The 20,192-nt window shown below is 42.6% G+C and overlaps 3 protein-coding genes across 3 annotated transcripts; 1 reads left to right on the forward strand and 2 right to left on the reverse strand.

Annotated features, from left to right (window-relative positions):
- Positions 1-2,039: 2,039 nt before the first annotated feature.
- Positions 2,040-3,357, reverse strand: rcvrna (recoverin a; the record flags this gene model as incomplete). Its single annotated transcript, XM_083931660.1, has 3 exons — positions 2,040-2,158; positions 2,263-2,374; positions 2,977-3,357. The coding sequence occupies 3 exons, from the start codon at positions 3,355-3,357 to the stop codon at positions 2,040-2,042; spliced, it is 612 nt and encodes a 203-aa protein (XP_083787786.1).
- A 4,305-nt stretch (positions 3,358-7,662) lies between these two features.
- On the forward strand, positions 7,663-15,925 carry LOC310960373 (germ cell-specific gene 1-like protein; the record flags this gene model as incomplete). Its single annotated transcript, XM_083932063.1, has 5 exons — positions 7,663-7,966; positions 11,176-11,223; positions 11,483-11,635; positions 15,414-15,525; positions 15,625-15,925. The coding sequence occupies 5 exons, from the start codon at positions 7,663-7,665 to the stop codon at positions 15,923-15,925; spliced, it is 918 nt and encodes a 305-aa protein (XP_083788189.1).
- Positions 15,926-17,208: 1,283 nt separating this feature from the next.
- On the reverse strand, positions 17,209-19,539 carry LOC310960087 (protein NATD1-like). The gene is made up of 3 exons (XM_083931691.1): positions 19,328-19,539; positions 17,842-17,960; positions 17,209-17,763 (listed from the first exon to the last, which is right to left on the reverse strand). The coding sequence occupies exons 1-3, from the start codon at positions 19,488-19,490 to the stop codon at positions 17,647-17,649; spliced, it is 399 nt and encodes a 132-aa protein (XP_083787817.1). The 5' UTR covers positions 19,491-19,539; the 3' UTR covers positions 17,209-17,646.
- Between the last annotated feature and the right edge of the window lie 653 nt (positions 19,540-20,192).

Consider the following 20,192-nt stretch of genomic DNA (forward strand, 5'->3'; position numbering starts at 1 on the left):
TCTTCATTCATTACCCGTCCATGTGCGGTAGAAGACCATCACTGCATATAACAACACGTTAATATAATCTAATATTTCTCACCGACGCATTATCACTTACAGTTTGCCTCGGAGTATTAACCAAACAAAAACAATATCCAGAAATGTATTCTCCACGGCGCCAGGCCCTCATGGTCCAAACGAGACACTGGAGTAAGGAGGTTGTTTGTCTGGACTGACCTTCAGCTCCTAATAGGATCGGCTGATGCAGGCGGATTGGTAACCTGAGCCTAATTCCTCTCATAAGGAGCTCTCGTCCCGACTTTCTTGCAATCAACATGATGAGTGAATCCAAGTGTAAACGATCGCCGGTTCGCTGCCAGACCTGCGAGTAAATTGGCTGTCGAGGAAAAGCTGGCGTGCAAACACAGGTGGAGGGATAGTTAACCGCTATATGGACGCCAAGTCGGGACACAGCAGTAAATACAGAAACAGTGACGTAAAATCATGTAGCCAAAGTGCACGCAGACGTCTGGACACAGAAAACGTAACGTAGGCTATTTACAAACAAAATGTGTTTTCCATTTTTCCATTTGAGCGAATAAGCTAACAAATTCATCTTTAATTCAATACAAAAATGTGATTTTAAACGTATGAAATCACATGCAGACAGCAGTTAGCGCTACCCTGCTAGCTCGGCTAATCAGCCAGACGAGTTTACCGCTCTGCATTTGAGCCGTAGAGCTGATACATTTATGTTTAAATGCTATTTTTTATTGAATTAAAATGAACTCAGCTCCATGAAATCACCTGAATTAAACTAGTTAAAGGCTGCAGAGACAGAAGTTACCGTAAGCTAGTTAGCTAGACTAGTTTATCTGGTGTTGGCACGACTTTTCTCTCTCCATTATAATTCGTTTTTAACCCTCTTAGTTTTCTTTCCCATTTGAGCTTATAAGCTAATAAATTCATCTTTCCATCTTTACCTAAAATCAAAATACGAGGTGGCAGTTACTGCTACTCAGCTAGCTAGGCTAATTAGCGCTTTCCCCCTCTGCGTTATACGTTTTTATTTCTTTTGAGCCTAATGATCTTTGTTTAATTTAATGCAAAACATTTAAAGGTTTCTCAGGCACATTAAATCATTTGAATTTCATTAGTCATGCCGCAGATACGGCAGTTACTGCTGCTTAGCTAGCTAGGCTAGTTTGCGTTTTGCCAAACTACTTTATCTGTTTTTACTTTCTCTCAAGTTTTTATTTCCTCTTCAGCTTTCTCGTCCATTTGAGCGAAGGAGATAATGAATCCATGTTTGACTCAAATAAAAAATATGAGGTGGCAGTTACTGCTACTCAGCTAGCTAGGCTAGTTAGCTTTTAACCGCATTAGTTTATTTACTTTATTTTGTCTTCATTATAATTCAAGAGTTAGCTGTTGTCTAATTCATGTGTTGTGACAAACTCTAACTTACTAAGATGTTAGAGAATCAAAATAGTTGTTTTTTAATTCCAGGAAACAAGAATAAGTAGCTTAACTTTGGCTAACGCTATTTTACCAGCTAGCTTAAACTAGCAGAGTGTAGTCAGCTTGGTTTTCTACTTCTTGTAACCTTTTTCATGCATTGCTACCAAAAATTACACTCAATAGTAAAATATAGTATTTTCTTATGTGAGCTAGTCGCGTCGTGGTCGATATTGACCAATTATCATAACCTAGTTATTACGTTTGGGCTCTATAGGACAGCGAAACACTGTTGTTTACGACATATTTATTACAGATCCACAGTGTAACTGCACAAAGTTTCATACTCAGGTCACACGGTCGTTTCAAGAGTTCCTCGCCTTCTGTTTTCTGGTATGAAATGCAGTTATTTAATCACTTTTCTGAAAGACAGAGAGAGAAACGTAACAGTGTGTTTGGCCGGTCGCTCAAACCAAAAATAAACAACATAGAAAAAGAGAGAGAGAGAGAGAGACGTGGGTCAAGCGGTCAAGCAGCCGTATCGTGTTAGAACGTAAACAGAAACACAAAAGTCTTAAAATCACATGAACGCCGTCTTATTATTGCTTCTTCTCTTTCAGCTTGTCTTTAATTTTCTGAGGCTCGTCGTATTGTATCAACCGCAGGATGTCCTTGTTGTCCATCACGCCCTGAATGAATTCCCCCTCTGAGATTTTATCTGAGGAAGGGACGAAAACACAGCATCAGCACAGCATCATCACGCGCTTCACCGGCTCGCGGAGGTAAAGAAAAGCTGTTCAAAGGGAGTTAATGAAACTTTACCGTTGTCCTTCTTCCCGAAGAACGCCCAGACCTTTTCCGCCCTCTTCTCCGGCGTGTTCTCGTCCTCTGGGAGGTTCTTCTGGTCGTCGGCGGGAATCATGTTGAATATTGACTGCGTGAAAGTAACGTTTAAACGTGTTTTACAGTCACAAAACAGCCAAAACATCAATAATATAAAGATTTTAAATACTCTGTGCTTTACAATGGATTCAGTTAGTGCTGCAAACTGCACATTTGCAGATTTAAGCTTCTCAAATATTACAACCTTACTGCTTTTCTTTGTTTTGTACAACTTTAAATGTAATATTATGGGATTTGCACGGTTTATTTGTGTAAAACATGGGGGAATAATGATGGCGGTGTGCACCATTAGACAATCATTCAAGGACACAATCGTGCAATTGTTCTGCTTATTAGATTTAAAACCGTGTTACCAAGTCTGCATCATTACGGATCCATGAATCACTCAATCCCCTTTTGTTTCCATTACACGTTTGTAAGTGACAACAAAAGGTGATTAATGATCTGCCAAGCATTGTACGGAACAATGTACCCTCCTGTGTTCGACATTAACGGATGTTTAAAAGATGCTAAATGGAAGTGAAACACTATTAATTACTGCACAGATCAAATTAAACGTATACTCTTTCAAATGCTTCAGGTTGGAGTGGCTGTTTTCTCGCCATCAGGAAGAAAGAAGAAGGTAGAAAGTACCTTAACGATCTCTAGGATTTCGCTCTTGCTGATGGTCCCGTTCCCGTCCACGTCGTAGAGGCCAAAGGCCCACTCCAGCTTCTGCAGAGTCTTCCCCCCAGAGGTGAGGTGCAGAGCGACGATGTACTCCTTAAAGTCCAAAGTGCCGTCCGCGTTGGTGTCGAAACTCCTGAACACGTGGCGCGCGTACTCCGTGGGGTCCGCGTCGGGGAAGAAGCTGGCGTAAATGCCTTCGAACTGCTGCTTGGAGATTTTGCCGCTGGGACACTCTTTCAGGAAGGACTGGTACCAGGTGCAGAGCTCGGACTCTGAGTATTTCGTGTTGGATTTCAGTTCCTCCAGGAGCTCCTTGGACAAAGCGCTGCTCTTGGTATTCCCCATCCTGAAACTTCTTCTCCCTTTGCTGTCCTCGTGCGTTTGCTGGTGTTAAAACCTCTGCGGCCGCTTGTTCGAGTCGCTCTGCCTCGTATTCACTCTGGCGGACCCTCAAAGTGCTAAATGGGATTATGGCTCTCACTACCTAAATCCTGACAGCTGTCTTGAGGATTAAGGGGATAACCACGTCACACCACCATGACACCTTTTTTGAAGACACAGTATTTAATGCTGGAGGTATAAGCAGAGGATTAAACGCAACAGGTGGCTAACACTTTAAAGGTCAACATCTGGGGGACCTTTTATGCCTTTTGCAGCGTTATTGCTTCGACTGCGGTCCCATCTGCCGTCCCTGAACTCCGCAACTCTGTGATGTTGACTTACATAAGACTGCACATAAAACATTAGGTATCAAGCTAGATTTCCCCTTAATTTAGCCACTATACCCTGGATATTTTATTAAGTTTATATACTTATATTTTGATAAGTTTAAATACTTTTCGGTTGTTTTAACGCATTAAATGAATGCTGCCTATTGTATATTATTATCAACTTCACTTATATCTCTACTGAGTAACATTTATGGTCTAAAAATATGAAAATATTTCCTTTTGCAGTTGTTTTTTTGTATCAAAATCTAACAAACACTTCTTTTTTAGGTCTGTGAGCACATTTTTCAAAAACTAACGTGGGTGGTGGTGACAATAGCTTCATACTTTACTAATTAAAATCAAAATAATCCGGATTTTTATGCATATTAACGAAGGGAACAGCATCAAGTAGCAATGTGTTTTAAAAAAATGAAAAGAAACCTAATTCCTCATGTTATGTCGGGATAATTCAGTAGTTCAGTTTCTTTCCTGGTGATTCACACTGCATAAGCTTTATGAAGAAACAGTTTTTGACCTAAAATAAAAGACTACATTTTAATAAAACATCACATAATGTCATAAATTGCTATAAAGGAATAAACACACTTTAACTAAGAGTATCCAGGTGTTAATATGACGCAAACTGATACTCATTTCTGAAATAGTCACACAACTTTTCTTATTACCATAAATAAAAAGTTGTTTTTCAGCTCAGGAGTTCCCCAAGGATGTAGTCTGGGTCTTCTTCTGTTTACCTTACGAATAAATTACATTGTATCACACTTAGTTACTGGCACCACACATCTCTATGCTGATGACACAGTGTTATATTGTAACGCTCACACTAAAAGCCGAGCTACTCAACAACTGCAACAACATTTAGCAATCTCTACAAAACCTGTTTCAAATGCAGAAAAGAGGGAGACAGAGAGAGAGAGATGTGCGTTACCCGTACCTAAGTTTAATACGATGTAATTTATATGTAAACAGAATGGGACCCAGAATACATCCTTGGGGAACTCCTTCGCATACAGAAAGTAGCCTGGTTCGTATGTCCTATGAAAGGTTTTGCGCGACAATACTGATTTCTTCCAAAAATGTGATGTTCTACCTTTAAGACGGTTAAGAAGGATGCGATGTCTGCAATGTTCGGATGATCTTCTCGTTTTTTAAGACAGGTGACCGACAAAATACACGCGAGGAACGCGGAAGAGGAAAATGCAAAACAAAAATAGTTCAGCGCCTCCGCTCAGCCCTCCCACTGTGCTTCCGTCCCGTGCCCCGTGCTTTAGGGTCCTTGTCCCCCCCTCCAGGCCCGTTTGTACTCACACTACCTGGGCCTCGGAGAATGCTTCTTGCTGCCTATACGTCATCACGCCGTAACACGTCACACGCATTGATGACGTCATGGCGATGCGCCGCTTTGTTTCCAGATCTTTCCGTAGACCTCTGAGTTTTTGTGCGTCTTGTCGACTGTTTTTGAATCTTTTCATCGACCAAATCTGCAGTAAACACTCCACCTCCGCATCACACCAACGTGAACCTTTCACCGCCATTGTTTTAAATGTCCGCGCATGGTCCCTCCTTCTTTTTTCTATGTCCGAACAGGTGCTCAGGAAATGACCTCAGAACCGCCGTAGGCCTCGTGCTCTTACACGTGCGCACGCTCGTGCTCGTACATGTGCAAACGTGCTTTACTAAAGCCCACCTCTCCCAAACGGGCCGTGGTCGGCAAGCGTGCCGCAACTGGGCGCGGTACGGATGCACTCACACTGGTCAAACGCACTAGACTTTTCCTGTGAAACCTGTTTGGACACGGTACAGATGGACAGTGTGAGTGCGCCCTTAGAGGCAGTTTTAACAGGCGGACTCGTTCTTATTGAGTTAACGCAGTGAAACGTGTTTTTATGATATCTAATGAACTGTTACGTTGTATTTAATGCTCGGAAACAGCAACCTGTACGTGACTGTGACGGTTAACTTTAAGCAACAAAACAACTCGGTTAAGTTAAGAAAAAAGGTTATAGTTTGGTTTAGTTCTTCTGGGACATGAACACCAGTCCTCCAGGGGAAAGTCCTGTATTTTGGGACCCATCCACCCCCCTGACCCCCCTGACCCCCCTGACCTCTCTGTAATTGGATTTTACCGCTTTTATTCTACGTCACCTGATTTCCTTCCATCCTTTGCTCCGGATGCATTTTCTACATTGCTCAACACATGGATTACATACGAATTACACTGCATTACTTTTAGATGTATGTACAAACAGTTGAATGAGGACAGTCTATGAACATGATGTGAGCTGCTCCTCCGCAATGAATGGGGTGAGATTATCTCCGTCTCCAGTGTAATTGTCTCAGGCCAGATTACAAGACCATCTGCTGCAGTTGTGCCAAAACCACAGCGAGAAGAAGGCAATTAATGAACTGGGAGTGGGACGTGCTGTGTCAATGCAAGCGTTGGTAATCCATTGGTACTAGTGCAGCTCCTCTACGGACGCTTTTAGTTGTATTCAGGATAAAGTTAGAGATAAAGAGGGAAACTGTGCTCATAGTGAACTGATATTGAGGATCAATGGGGGCCAGTTGTAGTATGGATACTGGAGCATCTATCTACAACTCTCTGTTGCAAAATCAGATTATGAAACCCCAAATCTCTCTTCAGTCTTTCAAACATCATCACGTACGTTTAGGTTCTGTGAGCGAATGCAAACCCACGAGCTCCTCTCTCTCAGGGGGAAGAAGTCAGACGTTCAAACCCTCACATCTGTCCGTCGTAAACTCCGATGTTAGGACAGATGTCCCCTCCCTGGCAGGTGTTTCTTATGTATTCAATGTACGACAGGCTTACGGCTTCATCAAGTGTAACGCTGGACTTATTCTACCTGTGTTTTACATTTTTTTATTACACGCTAATGTTCAAAATAATCTCTTTGTGCTCAGGGGAATTAGGCTGGCTGCCGCTCAAAAGTGCTCGAGTTCAGAGATGAATTCACTCGACAATGAATCGGCATTTTCCTGCAGTGAAAACTCAGATTTGAGGCTTTTTACAACACGCACTCGCATCATTTAACCTCGTTCATTAACCCCCGTTCTAATCTCAGACAGCACCGTCTGATGTTGGCTAGGTTTGAGGAAACGGAGCCTGTCGCCTCCGCTTTTCCAGTGCGGTTAATTCCAGCTCAAACCAAAAGGTCACACGTTTGAAACTGAAAGTCAGAGCTGCAGAATCACACGACGACAATAACGGAGCGCTGGAAAATCACCGAGAGGGAAAAGACAAATGTATCGTCAGCGTAAGAGGCAGCAGATGCTTCCTCCTGACATCTGTCGTCTCCTTCACACACGCCTGTGAGTAATTTGTCTTTTTCTTTTTTCGCAAAGGCCTCTCCCACATCAGCAGGCTGTTAGACGGGAGGAGATTTGCATGCACACACACATTATGGATGGATTTCCATGTGAGACTGTTCACATTATGTCACAGGTCAATCTTGCCCCCGCGGCTGCAATCGCTCTGAGATGTGCTTTGACATGAAATGCAGGAAAATCACGATAATCCAAGCTCATAGTAACCTTTTTATTTATTTATTAATGTGCTCAAAGGAGGTCTGGAGTGTCGTTGTAAAGGACGATATTGCAGGAGAAGGATTTTGAAGAAGGGGGAGGAGCGCGGACGGGGTTGGACGAGCAGCGAAGAGTGAAATAGTTCAAATGAAACGGAGGAAAGCAAAGAGTGCCATGGGTTTCTGCGGAGGTGGAGGCGACCAATCCTTTAATCGAGGTGGCGCTGCAGAGGGACGTGCGGCAGTCTCACCCAAGGAGCGCCGACAAGATTATGAAGATTTGATGCATCCGCTGGGAGGCGAAACACGGCGGCTACATATCGAAAGCCTGGATTAGTCGCCTTTTCATTTCATCTGCTCTGGCCTGGCCTCGAACCATGAGGCTAGAGCACGGGCGGCGGGCTTCCCTGGCGATCACCCTCAACTTTGTGGCGTTTGCTTTTGCCTTGTCGGCGGTGACCACCAGCTACTGGTGCGAGGGGACCAGGAAGGTGCCCAAACCCTTCTGCAAGGGGCCGCCGGTGAACGTGAAGCAGTGGTTCTGCATCCGCTTCAACAGCTCCAACATCAACGACAGCCGCCTGGTGCAGTACATCTTCGAGAGCGGCGAGGAGAAGTTCCTCATGAGGAAGTTCCACACGGGGATATTTTTCTCCTGCGAGCAGGCCGCCGACATGAAAGGTGAGTGTGACGACGAGCCTTCAGCCTCCAAAACAGGAAGTGGCGGTGGAGGAGGATGTGTTAATATGCAGTGACGTAACTTTATTTATACATCAGGTAAAGACACAGAGAGGTGGCGCCGTACTTCTCGACCTTGAGACCCTAAAATAGGGAGGACATTTTTTTAAATAAATAACAAAATAGGGAGGGAGTACAATGTAAAAAGAATTTTTGTGTTAAATCTTTTTAATTTGACTTTTAATTCTCAAAAGAAAACAGAATAATTTGCCCCTCCTCTGCATGAATAACATCCATCTGTACTCATTTCTTGCACGCCACCAAAACGTTTGTGTTTGAGTAAATGTACTTATATTATATTATATTATATTATATTATATTATATGTTTTATTCCACCACCGTCTTTTTCTTTTTCGTGGAGAATAAAACTGTCAGTTTCATCAAAAATATATGTTCATGTTTAACTTTACGTTACAGTTTTCTACCTGAATCCTGAAATTGTCAAAAAAACTGGAATTGTTTCTTTTTGAGAACAGAAAATAATTGAATTGAAATTATTTATTGTGATTTTCTCATAAAAAGTACATAAAATAAATAAAATTCAAGTAAAAAGACTAAAAGAAAGCAAAATATGTTCAAAGACGTGCGATAAAAACAAGATAAAGTTTAATAAATGTGCAAAATGTTTATTCCATTAGATGTTCATGACTAAATCTGCAACAACCCATGTTTTAAAACATACATTATGATACATAAATATTATAAACATCGTTATTTGTTAAGATTTTCTTTTAACACTCACACAAATGTTGCTTCACCCTGATTGGTTCAAAATATGTGACATCACCAGTGGAGCCCCGCCCACTTTCAACCAACAAAGTGAAACCAAATTAAGGAAAAACTCCCAAAACTGTTTTGATCATTTTGTGTTTTTGCTTCAAAAATCATTTTTCAGGTCCTTTAATTTTCCTTTTATGCGACTTTCAGAGACAGAAAACACTCAAAACAGATCAAAACTCCTGTAATTTAGTTAAAAGTGTGATTATTATTATTATTATTATTATTATTATTATTATTATTATTATTGTTATTATTATTATTGTCTCAGTGCAAACGCATAATTGGTCTTTTTCAGTCTGAACCGGATTAAAACCGGACGACAAAGAGACGAGTGTGGAGTCGGTTTGTAAAAGGATTAAAGTTTAATAAAAAAACGGTTTAATCCACGGACTGTTCCAGCAACACGACCCGTTACTGACGAACACACACCGCAGCAGACGACTGATGGTTAATATTTAATACTCGTTTATTTCATGGTTCATTCACATGTTACTTTACGTTAAGACAAAATCAGGCTGCTGTTAAAACAGACGACACAAAACAAACATTATTATATTTTGGGAAACAAAGAAAAAAAAACTTATATTAATAATATAATATTTCCAGAGAAGAAATAAGAAAAATCATAATATTTCTAGATTTTGAGAGCCTGAAAAGCGCTATATATATATATATATATAAATACAGTTTATTATTGTTATTATTATCATATTTAGAGAAAGAAAGTCAATATTTATATATTATTTATTAATATAGATATAAAAATACAGTTTATTATTATTATTATTATTATCATATTTAGAGAAAGAAAGTCAATATTTATATATTATTTATTAATATAGATATAAAAATACAGTTTATTATTATTATTATTATCATATTTAGAGAAAGAAAGTCAATATTTACATATTATTTATTTAATATAGATATAAAAATACAGTTTATTATTATTATTATTATTATCATATTATTTAGAGAAAGAAAGTCAATATTTATATATTATTTATTAATATAGATATAAAAATACAGTTTATTATTATTATTATTATTATCATATTTAGAGAAAGAAAGTCAATATTTACATATTATTTATTAATATAGATATAAAAATACAGTTTATTATTATTATTATTATCATATTTAGAGAAAGAAAGTCAATATTTACATATTATTTATTTAATATAGATATAAAAATACAGTTTATTATTATTATTATTATCATATTTAGAGAAAGAAAGTCAATATTTATATATTATTTATTAATATAGATATAAAAATACAGTTTATTATTATTATTATTATCATATTTAGAGAAAGAAAGTCAATATTTATATATTATTTATTAATATAGATATAAAAATACAGTAAATTATTATTATTATTATATTTTGCGGAAAAAAACATATTTTTAGACTTTGAGTTACTGGAAAGCGTTATTAAATACAATTTTTAATTATTATTGTTATTATTATTATAATAAATATTATTATTATTATATTTAGAGAAAGAAAGTCAGAATATTTCTATATTATTTATTTATTTATTTATTTGACTTTAAGTTCCTGAAAGGCTCTATATAAATACAATTTATTATTATAATTATTATTATTATTATTATATGAGAAAGAAAGTCATATTTCTGTAAAAAAGTCTTAATTTCCTGAAAATTCATTGAGATAAATGTTGAGAATATGTTTTTGTTTATTATTATTTAGCATTTAAACCTCTTTATAATAGCTGGTTTAAAACAGGTATAAGGACATTTAAAGTGTTTATGTTTATATAATATAACCAGAAAAAATCCTAATGTTTATTATTATTATAATATTTAGAGAAAGAAAGTCAGAATATTTCTGTAAAAAAGTCTTAATTTCCTGAAAATTCATTGAGATAAATGTTGAGAATATGTTTTTGTTTATTATTATTTAGCATTTAAACCTCTTTATAATAGCTGGTTTAAAACAGATATAAGGACATTTAAAGTGTTTATGTTTATATAATATAACCAGAAAAAATCATAATGTTTATTATTATTATTATAATATTTAGAGAAAGAAAGTCAGAATATTTCTATATTATTGATTTATTTGAGTTCCTGAAAAGTGCTTTATAAAAATATATAAATATATATAAATTCAGTTAATTATTATTATTTTTATTTTTATATTTAAGAAAGAAAATCACAGTATGTCTCATAAAAAAGTCGTAATATTCCCAGAAAAGTCAGAGTGAAGTTGCTTTGAGATGAAGGTTTTTTTTTTTATGACATTTGTTCGTTGACTTCAGAACTTTCACATTAAACACCTGTAAAATAATTTCACTGAAAGTTTCATTAAACTCTAATTTAACGCGTTTCTTCCTCTGATCTCAGGCTTCGACTGTCGAGACTTCTTCGAGATCGCACCGGAACACGAACGAGGTAAAAATCGCCTTTTTAACTGTGTGTGTGTGTGTGTGTGTGTGTGTGTGTGTGTGTGTGTGTGTGTGTGTGTGTGTGTGTGTGTGTGTGTGTGTGTGTGTGTGTGTGTGTGTGTGTGTGTGTGTGTGTGTGTGTGTGTGTGTGTGTGTGTGTGTGTGTGTGTGTGTGTATGTGTGTGTGTGTGTGTAAGTAACCTGTGTGTGTGTGTGTGACCTGTGTGTGTGTGTAACCTGTGTGTGTGTGTGTGTGTTTCCTGCAGGGGTCCTGTGGCTGTGCATCGTGGCGGAGAGCCTGTACCTGGCGCTGCTCTTCACGGGCGGCGCTCTGATGGCGCTGGAGCAGTGCCCCTGCTTCAGCATCATGAACAAACTGAAGATCAGTGCCTTCGCCGCCATGTGCACGGCGCTGTCAGGTAACGCTTCTGCACGCCGGGGTCACAGCGCCCCCCTGGTGTCACGCTGCCCTGTCAGGTAACGCTTCTGCACGCCGGGGTCACAGCGCCCCCCGGTGTCACGCTGCCCTGTCAGGTAACGTGTCTGCACGCCGGGGTCACAGCGCCCCCCGGTGTCACGCTGCCCTGTCAGGTAACGCTTCTGCACGCCGGGGTCACAGCGCCCCCCGGTGTCACGCTGCCCTGTCAGGTAACGCTTCTGCACGCCGGGGTCACAGCGCCCCCCGGTGTCACGCTGCCCTGTCAGGTAACGCTTCTGCACGCCGGGGTCACAGCGCCCCCCGGTGTCACGCTGCCCTGTCAGGTAACGCTTCTGCACGCCGGGGTCACAGCGCCCCCCGGTGTCACGCTGCCCTGTCAGGTAACGTGTCTGCACGCCGGGGTCACAGCGCCCCCTGGTGTCACGCTGCCCTGTCAGGTAACGTGTCTGCACGCCGGGGTCACAGCGCCCCCCGGTGTCACGCTGCCCTGTCAGGTAACGCTTCTGCACGCCGGGGTCACAGCGCCCCCCGGTGTCACGCTGCCCTGTCAGGTAACGCTTCTGCACGCCGGGGTCACAGCGCCCCCCGGTGTCACGCTGCCCTGTCAGGTAACGCTTCTGCACGCCGGGGTCACAGCGCCCCCTGGTGTCACGCTGCCCTGTCAGGTAACGCTTCTGCACGCCGGGGTCACAGCGCCCCCCGGTGTCACGCTGCCCTGTCAGGTAACGCTTCTGCACGCCGGGGTCACAGCGCCCCCTGGTGTCACGCTGCCCTGTCAGGTAACGCTTCTGCACGCCGGGGTCACAGCGCCCCCCGGTGTCACGCTGCCCTGTCAGGTAACGCTTCTGCACGCCGGGGTCACAGCGCCCCCCGGTGTCACGCTGCCCTGTCAGGTAACGCTTCTGCACGCCGGGGTCACAGCGCCCCCCGCTGTCACGCTGCCCTGTCAGGTAACGCTTCTGCACGCCGGGGTCACAGCGCCCCCCGCTGTCACGCTGCCCTGTCAGGTAACGCTTCTGCACGCCGGGGTCACAGCGCCCCCCGCTGTCACGCTGCTGCCTTCGTGGAAAAGACGGTTCTTTCCACTCGGGAGCTGGAAATTACCGGTGTGCGTTGCGTTCAAGTGCGTTTGTTGTCGTGGTGAAATGAAACATGGCGGACCCACGGATCCTCAGCTGTGACTCGGGGAAAACTATAGAAACTGATTCATGTGCTCCAGCGAGAAAAGACGACTCATCAAAACACAAACGCTAAATAACAAAAGAGCTTTTAAAAGACAAAATCGATCGCTCATATTTCTGCTTTAGCTGCAGAAACTTTGTCTGAAGCTCATAATTTTCCCACCAGCTCAAAAACGGTGTTGTGATAAAGTCGACTCTTGCGTTTCAAAGGTCAAAGGTCAAAGGTCGTCTCATCTCGGCGACTCTTCCCAGTGGAAATGACCACATGAGGGGGCGTTCATGTGCAGGTTTCACGTCCGATTTTGTTTTTTAGAAAGAAAGAAAGAAAGAAAGAGGGGAAATTCAATGTTTCACTCTGTTATATTATTCACGCTACACACACACACACACACACACACACACACACACACACACACACACACACACACACACACACTCACTCATCTTCAGCCTCTTATCCGGGGTCGGGTCGCGGGGGCAGCAGCTTTAGCAGGGGACCCCAAACTTCCCTTTCCCGGGCCACATTAACCAGCTCTAACTGGAGGATCCTGAGGCGTTCCCAGGCCAGTGTGGAGATCTAATCTCTCCACCTGGTCCTGGGTCTTCCCCGAGGCCTCCTCCCAGCTGGACGTGCCTGGAACACCTCCCCACCGCCCAGGGTTCATCCTTACCAGATGATCCTGAACCACCTCAACTGGCTCCTTTCAACGCAAAGGAGCAGCGGCTCTACTCCGAGTTCCTCACGGATGGGATGAACATAGACAGACAACCATTCACACCTACGGGTGATTTAGAGTCATCAATGAACCGAACACCTGCACGTCTTTGGATTGTGGGAGGAAACCGGAGAACCCGGAGAAAACCCACGCAGACACGGGGAGAACATGCAAACTCCACACAGAAGGGCCCCAGCTGGGATTCAAACCCTCTCGCTGATAGGCGACAGTGCTAACCACCAGACCACCGTGTCAAAAACTGATGAATGTAAGCGTAGAAAAAAAAGGGATGATTTTACGCCGGAATTACTCTTTAATGAGGGATCTTTGGAGGGTTTTTGACCATCTGACCAATAAAAAACGGTTAAATTTAGCACCAAATGGCGTCACCTTCGTACGCCCAACACTGAAAACACAATGTTTATTCCAGATAAACAAACGTTGACACGCGGAGCTGCATCTCATATTAATCCTCAGGTTCTCTGCTGTGTTGCTTTGATCGATCACATGAGAAATTATAATCCACAGAAACCGCGACGTCCTTCAGCTCGAACGTTATGAAAAGTCTCTCCTGAGTTTCACGCTGAGCGGCGGCCGCTGGGATCACTCGACTAAATCCAGCCGGCTCAACCAATCAGCGAGGTGAAACCGCAGCGGGACGGCCGGCCGCAGGATCTCCCGTTTAAAGCGGACACATGAGAACGCAGGGTCGTAAATCTGGATTATTCTGTTTGGAACAATGTCGGAGGAAAAGCTTCACTTTAATCCTCATTTAACTGTGAAACGCTCGCCCTCAACTCTCCGGGGGTCGTTTACACTCAATCCCCCAGTTAAAAACTATCATTAAAACTGTTTCTACGCTGACGACACACACTTCTATCTGTGACATCACGGTGTGTTATAGATGTTTTTACACATTTGCAGTTAAAGTCCTTTAAATAACGACACAAACTGTTGCATTCTGGGTGAAATCGACTGTAAACGAGTAAGAAAAGGAGCAGGGCAGCAGGTCAGCGCTGCAGCCGGCCGCTCAGTTCCTGCGAGGATTTGCTGGTTTGCGGACTAATCGGATTGGAGCCGCGGTTTTGGGCTGTGCCAAGACCTGCCCAGAGGAGCACCCTCCGACCCCTGACTCCCCCCCCTCCCCCCTCCACCCCCCGCTGTTACGAGTTAATCCCTGAGAAAAGCAGCTGTGAAGAGGTGGACGGCTGCATGAGAGAGGGCCAGGATCCCACAGAGAGGCGGTTCACCTCCACAGGAGTCGAACACGCCGCACGCTTTATAGTTTTACTGACGGTGAAGATTTGATCATGAGATAAAGATCTTTATTTAGAAAGTGCACATCAGCGTAGAAAAGTGCCCTACATCGTGAAAACAGGCTGTGCTTATTCGCTGTGCGTGCGTAACACTACATGAAAAGCAACGCAAGGTGACATGATGAAGTGTTGAAGCACGGACGCACAAAACAACCACAAAGACCCACAAAACGACCACAAAGACACACAAAACAACCACAAAGACCCACAAAACGACCACAAAGACACACAAAACAACCACAAAGACACACAAAACAACCACAAAAACACACAAAACAACCACAAAGACTCACTAAACAACCACAAAACAACCGAAGACTCACCAAACAACCACAAAGACACATAAAACGACCACAAAGAAACACAACACGACCACAAAGAAACACAAAACGACCACAAAGACACAAAACGACCACAAAGACACAAAACAACCACAAAGACACACAAAACAACCACAAAGACACAAAACAACCACTAAAACACACAAACTTAACCGTCACCTTTGTCGTCTGAACTTAACGGTCTTAACTGCTTCCTGTGCTCAGGTCTTTGCGGGATGGTGGCCCACATGATGTTCACCACCATCTTCCAGTTGGCGGTTGCGATCGGACCCGAAGACTGGAGACCCAAGACCTGGGACTACAGCTGGTCCTACATGTGAGCACTTTTAAATCTATTTGTTTAAATCTGAAATTAAAACGACTCATTCTTCCGCTTCACTCCCCTTAAACGACCATGACTGTTTCCTCTCCTCAGGATGGCGTGGGGCTCTTTCGGCACCTGCATGGGCTCCGCGGTGACGGCGCTCAACAGGTACACGAAGACCATCGTAGAGTTCAAGTACAAGCGCCGGAACATCGAGAAGAGCCTGATGATCAAGCAGAAGATGCTGGAGCAGGACCTCCCCGAGCAGTGGGACATGTACCTGACCGCTGTGCCCGCCGACGCCGAGGCAGGGCTCGGACCGCCGGTCAACGGCCACAAACCGTCGACAGGAACAACGTACGTGGTCGAAATGGACGATGAACCAGAACCGCAAGGAGAGGCGTACTGTTAAAGACGAGTCCGTGTCGCCCTGCGCCCCCCTGGAGCGGTTTTTGAAACACTTGAGCCCAGGTCCGGTCTGGGACCAGGTCTGGGACATTAACGTGTTCATCAGGAGGATTACGGCTCAAAGGGCCGAGGAGCGCACGCTGATGGGACCACGTGATCATGACACATCAAGATTCAAACGACCATAAACACACAAAACAACCACAAAGACACACAAAAACAACCACAAAGACACAAAATACGGCCACACAGACACACAAAACAACCACAAAGACACAAGAAATGACCACAAAGAGACACAAAACAACCACAAAGACACAAAATACTGCCACAGACACACAAAACAACCACAAGGACACACAAAACAACTACAAAGACACACCAAACAACTACAAAGACACACCAAACAACCACAAAGACACACGAAATGACCACAAAGAAACGCAAAACAACCACAAAGACACAAAACAACCACAAAGACACACAAAACAACCACAAAGACACACAAAAAAACTACAAAGGGATACAAAACAACTACAAAGAGATGCAAAACAACCACAAAGACACACCAAACAACCACAAAGAGACACAAAACAACCACAAAGAGACACAAAACAACCACAAAGAGACACAAAACAACCACAAAGACACACCAAACAACCACAAAGAGACACAAAACAACCACAAAGAGACACAAAACAACCACAAAGACACACCAAACAACCACAAAGAGACACAAAACAACCACAAAGACACACCAAACAACCACAAAGAGACACAAAACAACCACAAAGAGACACAAAACAACCACAAAGACACCCCAGTAGCATATCTTCCTTAGCTTGTGTAACGGAGTAAGTCTGACATCTACTGGACAAACATGAGCCTCACACGTGCGTTTACGCGTCATCTGATCAGAACAAACGTGTTTTTGAAGATGTCAAAATAAAAAATGATAAACGCAAAAACATATTCCATTAAAACCTCGGCTGTTGCTCGGTCACGTGTGTTAAACGCGCTGATCTCTTCCCTGCAGACGCCGTGTCACAGTCATTTCTGCTGCTGCTGCGGCGCCAAAGGTAATCTCATCAGGGGGCGAGGAGCTGACACTGACGGGGATTTCATCCTGGGCTCGTTGGGAGGTCACAGACGGGAGACAATTACATTTTTCTTATGAAATCTGTGTTTTTTTTGTGCAGGTTTTTGACCTCGGCTGTGATTTTAAACCCGTGTGACACAGAGATGCAGCAACAACAGATGATTCCAGCTGATATAAATATACTCAGAGACGATCCAATCACGTTTTAATTATCAAAAATACACATTATAGAAAGACAAAAGCGCAGAAATAATCAATATCCAAACATCATGTCTTGATAAACACACCCACATCTTGTCGCGACATTGAATTACACACAATAAAACATTAAAAGTGCAATCTGATATTAAAAACACCCAATTTGGATCAATTTCCTGACTTGAATTTGACAAAAAATCTGAATTAAACAGCAATTAATTCACATTTATTGGTCATTTTTAAGGAAATGTTACGAATGAAGCTGTGCCTGACCTGAACAGGTTTAATCAGACATGTAAAATATGATGAGAACTATGATTTTAAGATGCTGCGGATCAACTTTGGCGTCTTCTACATCCTCCATTTGACGTCTGCAGCTCCGCGCAGGAGGTTGTGGTTGGTTTGAGGTAGAATCTCAGGCGGACGAGTCAGGTGACGACATGTTGTTTGTAATGTTGCAGCGGTTTTTCCTCGATGTATTTCTTTATGTACCAACAGGAGATGTGAGCCTTGAGGTTCTCTTCAACCAGGAAGTCCATGGCGGCCTGTTGAGAGGAACGGTTCGTACGTTAAATGCAGCTTTTTCAAAATGACCCGACTGACGCCTGAAAGGTTTCACTCACCTGTGACAGCAGGGCGGCAACACCTCGGCCCCGAAACGTCTCCGGGACGTAGGTCGATATTAGATCCACCTCCTTCTCCCCGGTGAACTTGTAGTGCAGCACGGCGCAGTCGTCGCCGCCTGTGGACACAAAAACAACCGTTCACCTTAAACTACTTTATTGAATTAACTCATGATTTCAAATGACTACATCTCATCTTCAGCCTCTTATCCGGGGTCGGGTCTCGGGGGCAGCAGCTTTAGCAGGGGACCCCAAACTTCCCTTTCCCGGGCCACATTAACCAGCTCTAACTGGGGGATCCTGAGGCGTTCCCAGGCCAGTGTGGAGATCTAATCTCTCCACCTGGTCCTGGGTCTTCCCCGAGGCCTCCTCCCAGCTGGACGTGCCTGGAACACCTCCCTAGGGAGGCGCCCAGGGTTCATCCTTACCAGATGATCCTGAACCACCTCAACTGGCTCCTTTCAACGCAAAGGAGCAGCGGCTCTACTCCGAGTTCCTCACGGATGCTGAACTTCTCCCCCTCTCTCTAAGGGAGACTCCAGACCCCCTCCTGAGGAAACACATTTCAGACGCTTGGACCTGGACCTGGTTCTTTGGGTCCTGACCTGGACCTGGTTCTTTGGGTCCTGACCCAGCTTTCATGACCACAGGTGAGGGTAGGAACCAGGACTGAGCGGTAGATCCAGAGCTTTGCCTTCCTCAGCTCTCTTTTGGTCACAACGGTGCGGTAGAGCGACTGCAGCTCCGCCCCCGCTGCTCCGATTCTCCGGCCAAACTCACGCTCCATCGTCCCCTCACTCGTGAACATGATCTCCTCCTTCACTTGGGGTCAGGACTCATTCCCTACCTGGAGTAACAATCCACCGGTTTCCTGCTGAGAGCCACGGCCTCAGATTTAGAGGTGCTGATGACTACATGTTGTGTTTAACTTCAGGGGGGTTTAGGGGCCCTACAGTCTATGCATCAGGCCCCAGAAAGTACTTTTGCAGCCCTGGATTTACAACTTCTTCAAGATTTTTTATCAATAACAGACTCCCTCCACAAACACCACTATTTAAGAGGCCCCAATCCTGCTGCTACTTCTCTGCTACTATAGCAAACATTGCAAAAAGTACTAAAATACGTTGATCTGGCTGATTATGTTCATGCCGATTTGTGCAAATGAATCATATAAAGTACAAGTTCTTTATATCGTGGGTGCAAACTTTCCTTTTAAGCAAAGAAACATGAAATTCCTCTTTTTTAAATAGGGTTTTGTTGAGTGCTCTCTCCTTAAAATACGACATTATCAGTATATTATCAAATAATCAAGAAGAAATAAACATTTATATGATGTAATAATTGTTATTGTTACATCATTCTAATTGTAAATTAATCCATATGGCAGATTGTGTAATTTTTTTTTAGTAGGCCGCGAGCGGACCCCGGGCTCTCGTACACGCTCTCCCCCGGCAACAGAACGTCAACCCCGGCTCCCTCTGCTTACCCTCCCCGCTGCCCGGAGTGACGGTGAAGCGCCGGTTCAGTCGGTCGTGTTTCACCGTTAAACTGCAGCCGGAGGCCCCGGAGCTCGACGCTCTGACGGCGGCCGGGTGACACCTCAGCCGGAGATGTGACGCAGTGAGTCTGGATAATATTTGAAAAGCCATTTAATCACGAGAAACACGCGTAACGTTAAAAGTGAGCGGCGACGCAGTTCTGACGGGTGACCACTAGAGGCGCCACACGCACCCACGGTCATCATTAACTTCTTCTTCTTCTTCGTGACCTTTAATTGGCGTCTGCGGTACAAAACAAACAGTTAAATTAAATTAATTGAATTATTTAATCATGATACATTTAAACACTTAAGCTTATGTTATCATTATTATTATTATTTAGATATTTTTATTAATTTGTATTATTCTTATTCCTCTTCTTCTTATAATTATTATTATATTATTGTTATTATTTGATTTAGTAATTAAATAATTAAAATGTCATTAAATCATGATACATTTAAAAATGTAAGTTTACATTATCATAATTATTATTTAGATATTTTTATGAATTATTATTATTATTATTATTATTATATTATTATTACTCTTTTTCTTCATGACCTTTAATTGTTCTCTACGGTACAAAACAAACAGTTAAATTAAATTAATTGAATCATTAAATCATGAAACATTTAAACACTTAAGTTTATGTTATCATTATTATTATTATTTAGATATTTTTTATTAATTTTTATTATTCTTCTTATTATTGTTATTTGATTTAATAATTAAATAAATAAATTAAAATGTCATTAAATCATGATACATTCATACATTTAAGTTGTTATCATTATAATTATTCATATTTTT

The sequence above is a fragment of the Echiichthys vipera genome (genome assembly GCF_963691815.1).
Source record: "Echiichthys vipera genome assembly, chromosome: 17".
Taxonomy (NCBI): Eukaryota; Metazoa; Chordata; class Actinopteri; order Perciformes; family Trachinidae; genus Echiichthys; species Echiichthys vipera.

Bases quoted from the DNA above. Each gene is read 5' to 3' on its own strand.
- LOC310960087 (XM_083931691.1), bottom strand. From the start codon at position 19,490: ATGGCTTTTCAAATATTATCCAGACTCACTGCGTCACATCTCCGGCTG. The intron at 17,961-19,327 runs GTAAGCAGAGGG...TTGTGTCCACAG, and splicing joins CACTCCGGGCAGCGGGGAGG to GCGGCGACGACTGCGCCGTG. The intron at 17,764-17,841 runs GTGAGTGAAACC...TCCTCTCAACAG, and splicing joins TTGCCGCCCTGCTGTCACAG to GCCGCCATGGACTTCCTGGT.